Source organism: Quercus suber, unplaced genomic scaffold (assembly GCF_002906115.3).
Source record: "Quercus suber isolate HL8 unplaced genomic scaffold, Cork oak 2.0 scaffold_24, whole genome shotgun sequence".
NCBI classification, from domain to species: Eukaryota; Viridiplantae; Streptophyta; class Magnoliopsida; order Fagales; family Fagaceae; genus Quercus; species Quercus suber.
In genome coordinates this window covers 1709735-1715073 of record NW_027069489.1, presented here as the reverse complement: position 1 = coordinate 1715073, position 5339 = coordinate 1709735, and the positions used below count along the sequence as shown (strand labels likewise).

The following is a 5339-nucleotide window of genomic DNA, read 5'->3' as shown; positions in this document are numbered from 1 at the left end:
TTAGTCCCAAATTTTGGGGTTAGCTATGAATTCTCAATAGACTAGTCATGGTCAACCACATGTATTTTTGTCCATCATTATGAATGTAGTTATGATAATAAAAGATTTAATATCTTTATTTTAAATTATTATATATATATATATATAAAATAAAAATAAATAAAAATAAAAAAGCGGAAAAGGGCAGAACCTTTGTATAAGAGAAGGTAATATTCATGGTTGCCAAAGAATAAGGCTAATATGTAATATCTAACATCTATAAAATAAAACTTTTATTACCTATCAAAAAAAAAAAAAACTTTTAAGAAATGAACCAATAAAAAAGAGAGTAGCATAATTACATTAATAATGAATTTCATAAGTCATCATAATTTATGCCAACAGTTGGTGTCTGTAGTATAAAAGGTACTTACAAGAAAAATATTTTGGTTCTCTATTAGGGGACTTATTTATGTATCATCCCCAAATATATATAGGCAAAATGTTAATTGCTTAACCCAAAATAAAGCATGTGTATAGTCCCTCTATTCCAATTTTCACGTGTTAGAAATACTGAATAATTGTATTGTATTTCTCAATGAAAGAATATACATGAGTGCCTTTATATAGGAGGCATATGAGTGCAGTACAAGTAAGAGTGTAGTACAAGAATGTGTGCTATACAAGTAATCTAGTTGGACCTAAAGCCCACGACACTATACACGTTAACAACTCCCCTCAAACTCAAGGTGGATGTGAAACCAACTTGAGGTTATCAACCAAAGTACGAATGCGTCCTTAGGATGTGACTTGGTGAAGATATCTACAAGTTGATCTTTAGAGGAGATTGAGATTAGCTTGAGAGCACCATGGACAAGATGATAATGGATAAAATGACAATTGATCTCGATGTGTTTAGTCCATTCATGAAAGACATCATTGTGAGTAATATGAATAGCACTCTAGTTGTCATAATAGAGAGGAGTAATAAAGGATGTAGACACACCTAAGTCTTTAAGAAGCCATCGTAGCCAAAAGAACTCAGATGTGGTATCAGCAATGGCATAATATTCTGCTTCAGTACTGGAGCTGGCCACATGAGTTTGTTTCTTACTTCGCCAAGAAATCAGAGAAGAACCAAGAAGAAATCAATAACCAGTAGTGGACCTGCAATCAGTAGGATCTCCTACCCAATCAGCATCAGAAAATACACAGAGAATAAGAGGAGACTGAGCAGAGTAGAAAAGACCATGGAAGAGAGTGCCTTTTAGGTATCGAAGAATGCGCAGAATAGCAGCATAGTGAGTTGATCGTGGAGTAGACAGATACTGGCTCACCTGGTGAATAACATAGGAAATGTCTGGACGAGTGATAGTGAGATAAACTAGGCTACCACCCAAACGTCTGTAAAGAGAGAGAGATTAGACAGTGGTTTCCCCTTTAAGGGAGTCAGATGCACATTAAACTCAACTGGAGTGTCAACAGTCTTGCTATTAGTGAATCCAGCTCGAGACAAGAGTTCAAAGGCATACTTGGCTTGAGTAATATAAAGTCCATATGTAGAATGAGAGATTTCAAGACCCAAGAAGTAGCTATGATGTCCAAGATCTTTCATCTCAAACTGCTGACTGAGAAAATCTTTGAGTTCTTGAATGCCACTGAGGTTATCACCAGTTATGATCATATCATCCACATACAGGAGAAGTAAAATAGTGCATTTGTCAGTGCGACGAAGAAATAAGGCAGAATCATAATGATTGGCCATGTAACTCAAGCGAGAGATAGTAGAGTTGAATTTGGCAACCCAAGCTCGTAGTGCTTGTTTAAGGCCATAAAGTGTACGTCGAATGTGAGAAACCGTGTTTGAGTCAACAGAGAGACTAAGAGGAGGTTGCATATACACTTCTTCACTTAAATCCCCATTAAGGAATGCATTTTTGACATCCATTTGAAAAATGTCTCATTTACTGGCAGCAGTAACAACTAAAAGGGCACGAATAGATGAGATATGAGCAACTGGAGTAAAGGTCTCTTCATAATCAATCTCATACTCCTATGTAAAACATTTTTTAACAAGACGAGCTTTGTAGCGCTCAATGGACCCATCAGAGCGAGTTTTAATCTTATAGATCCATTTACAACCAATCACAGATTTCTCGAAGGGGAGTGTTACCAAATCCCAAGTATGGTTTTTAGATAATGCATCAAGTTTCTTTTTCATTACAATCTACCATAAAGGGTCAGTGGAAGCCTTACAATAGGTGTGAGGCTCATGTAGTGTAGCAAGGGCAATGTAACAATGATAGTCAAGTAAATATGCAGAAATAGATCTTACCTGAGTTGAGTGACGAGGTGGAATGCCTTGTGCAAGATCTTCAGGCAGAGCAGAAGTAGGGGACCCAAGCTTAGGGTTGGGGTTGGGTAGCTAGTCTTTAACTTGTTCATCTTCTACCTATTCATTAAAGGGAGAACTAGGAAAGGGATCAGTGATATCTAGTGGTTGGACAAAGAAGTCTACAAGAGAATAATGAGCAACTACAAAAAGATCAAGAGCAGCTACATAAGGAATATATGCCTCATTTGGAAAAAGATCTAAGACAGAGGAGGAAGACAAGGAGGCAAGAAAGTGAGAGAGCTCGACAAAGATGCGATGTTCGCAAATGACAACATTGTGGGAGATACGAAGACGATGAGAGACAAGATCATAACACCGATACCCTTTTTGAGTTTCTCCATAGCCAAGAAAACAACAAAACCTTGATCGAAGCTCAAGTTTGTTATGCTCATGTGGTTGAAGAAGAACGAAATAAGCAGAACTGAAGAAGCGAAGGTGGTGATAGTCTAGAGGTGACCCAAAAAGGTGCTCATATGGAGTTTGATTTTGGATAACAGGACTCGGAATGTGATTAATAGTATAAACAGCATGAAAAGTAGCTTCACCCCAAAAAGGAGTAAGAGCTTTGGCAGAGAGAAGGAGAGCACGAACAGTGTCAAGAATATGACGAAATTATCATTCGGCTCTACTATTTTGCTGAAAGGTACCTGGACAAGTTAGTTGATGAATAGTGCCATAGGAATGCAAAACAACTTGAAAAGCATATTGAGTGTATTCAAAAGCATTATCAGAATAAAAAATTTTGATGCGTTTGGAAAACTGAGTTTTAACAATTTTTGCAAAATTAGAATATACTTCCAATAATTTAGAACGATGTTTCATATTAAAAATTCAGCTATAACAAGAGTAATCATCAATAAACACAACAAAATATTGAGACCCACTAATACTAGAGACAGAGGAAGGCCCCTAAACATTAGAACGAATAAGGTCAAATATATCAGTGGATATTGATTCACTAGTATTGAAAGGCAAAGCTGATTGTTTTCCTAACTGACATGAAACACAATCAAAATTTTCTATAGACACCGAACCTAACAAACCTCTAGAAGCCAATTGTTGTACTCGAGAGGAAGATGCGTGACCAAGTCGAGCATGCCAAAGTGCAAGGGAAGAAATTGAAGAAACTGTAGCAGTTGTAACAATAGAAATATGAGCAATAAGTAGAAGACGAAGGTTGTCCACGGGAAACATACGCCCAAATTTGGGACCGGTTCCAAGCTCCTGTCCCATCCTCAAATCCTGCACAATGCACCAAGAATAATCAAATATAATGCGATAACCTAACTTAGCTAATTGTCCAACAGAAAATAAATTGTAAGAAAGGTCAGGAACATAAAGACCCCAGGAACCGAGATGTTAGAGGTCAAAACAGAACCTATATTATGGCCAGACATTGTGGAACCATTTGCTGTGCAAATATTAAGAGGTTGTAGTGCAAGTTTGAGTCCAGAAAATAATGACGAGCGAGGTGTCATATGATTGCAACAAGCAGAATCCATAAGCCAAGAGGAAGGAGACATATCAGATAAAGCTGAGAGAGAAGAGGAATAAAATGTATTACCAACCATACGAATGACATTGGCAATGATGTTTTTAAGGTCATTTGTAGACATGGTGAAAGTGCGTCCTAAAGATTTAGACTGTGCAGAGATGGGAGCCATTGGCTGGACACTCTTAGTGTTAGCAACAATAGCAACAAAAATTGAAACTGCTGATTTGTTGCAATGATAGTAAGTCTCAATATTGTGGCTAAAACGTTTGCAAAAACTGCAAAAACGTTTGCTGGATTATCGGCTACAATTATTGCGACAAAAAGAAGATCTGTCTTTATTCTTTATTTAGAAGCAAAATATGCAAAAACGGACTGCAAAAATGAAATCTACGTGAAAAATTGGGTAAGAAGCACCTGGACTGCAAAAGTCAACCTTGGAGAAAAGTTAACGATCAAAGTCAACCTTTGGTCAAAGTCAACAGTCGGTCAACGATGACGTCAGCTGACGTGGCGGGTGATGTCAGCAGATGAGTGGACGATGATGTCAGCAGATGACGTGGTAGAGATGACATCACCTAGGGCTGACGTTAGCAGGCGCAGATATGGGGCTTGTAGGCACATAGCAGCGTGTGAAGAAGACTGCCCGCGTGTGGCGGTACATGAAGAAGACTGCCAGTGTGTGTCGGCGCGTGATATTGGGTGCAGAATCTTTGGGCGGTACATGAAGGTGCGTTCAAGCTTCGATGAGGTTTCCACGATTGAGTAGATCGGGGTGAGACGATCACTGTGGTACCTGAAAAAAACTTATCGGAGCAAGATGCACGACGAAAACGATAAGTATGGTGGTCCATATGGTGCGGGACTCCTCAACGATGGCAACTGCAAGTTTAGAACCCAAGGACGACGACTGAAAGGCGTCGGAGGTTCTTCGGTGGAAGGCTAAGGCAGCTGTTGTGACGACGGAAGCGATGTTGAGAATAGAGTGACACCAATAAAGAGAAGACTACTAAGAAAAGGTTAAAGCAATGGCTCTGATACCATGTTAGAAATACTGAATAATTGTATTGTATTTCTCAATGAAAAAATATATATGAGTGCCTTTATGTAAGAGGCATATAAGTGCTGTAATAGTAAGAGTGTAGTGCAAGAATATGTGCTATACAAATAATCTAGTCGGGTCTAAAGCTCACAACAATATACATGTTAACACCACGCATCAAAAAATTACAAAGATGTAACATTAGAATAGCCATAAAATATAAATTTTAAACACATGTACATTATCTAAATCTCAGAGAGCCACCAAAGCAAACCAAACCCAAAGTTAACTTTAAAGTTTGAACACAACTGTTCAGTCACGAATGGACATGACAAATCAGCTTAGGCTGTAACGGGCAAGTAGGGAACTTCCTCATGCCACATTGCTGATCCAAAAGAACCATATTTAGGGTCCATTTGGATCCAAAAGAA

The 5339-nt window shown here is 38.3% G+C and overlaps 1 protein-coding gene across 1 annotated transcript; it reads right to left on the bottom strand.

Annotated features, from left to right (window-relative positions):
* Positions 1–1127: 1127 nt before the first annotated feature.
* LOC136064726 (uncharacterized mitochondrial protein AtMg00810-like) lies at positions 1128–4038 on the bottom strand. The gene is made up of 3 exons (XM_065766818.1): positions 3718–4038; positions 3440–3616; positions 1128–1316 (listed from the first exon to the last, which is right to left on the bottom strand). The coding sequence occupies exons 1-3, from the start codon at positions 4036–4038 to the stop codon at positions 1128–1130; spliced, it is 687 nt and encodes a 228-aa protein (XP_065622890.1).
* Positions 4039–5339: the final 1301 nt, after the last annotated feature.

What these genes read in the sequence shown, in the direction of transcription:
- LOC136064726 (XM_065766818.1), bottom strand. Translation starts at nt 4,038, where the DNA reads ATGGCTCCCATCTCTGCACAGTCTAAATCTTTAGGACGCACTTTCACC. An exon ending in CTAACATCTCGGTTCCTGGG is followed by an intron (nt 3,617 to 3,717) that starts GTCTTTATGTTC and finishes TGCATTGTGCAG; the next exon opens with GATTTGAGGATGGGACAGGA. An exon ending in GTCACGCATCTTCCTCTCGA is followed by an intron (nt 1,317 to 3,439) that starts GTACAACAATTG and finishes GTTATTCACCAG; the next exon opens with GTGAGCCAGTATCTGTCTAC.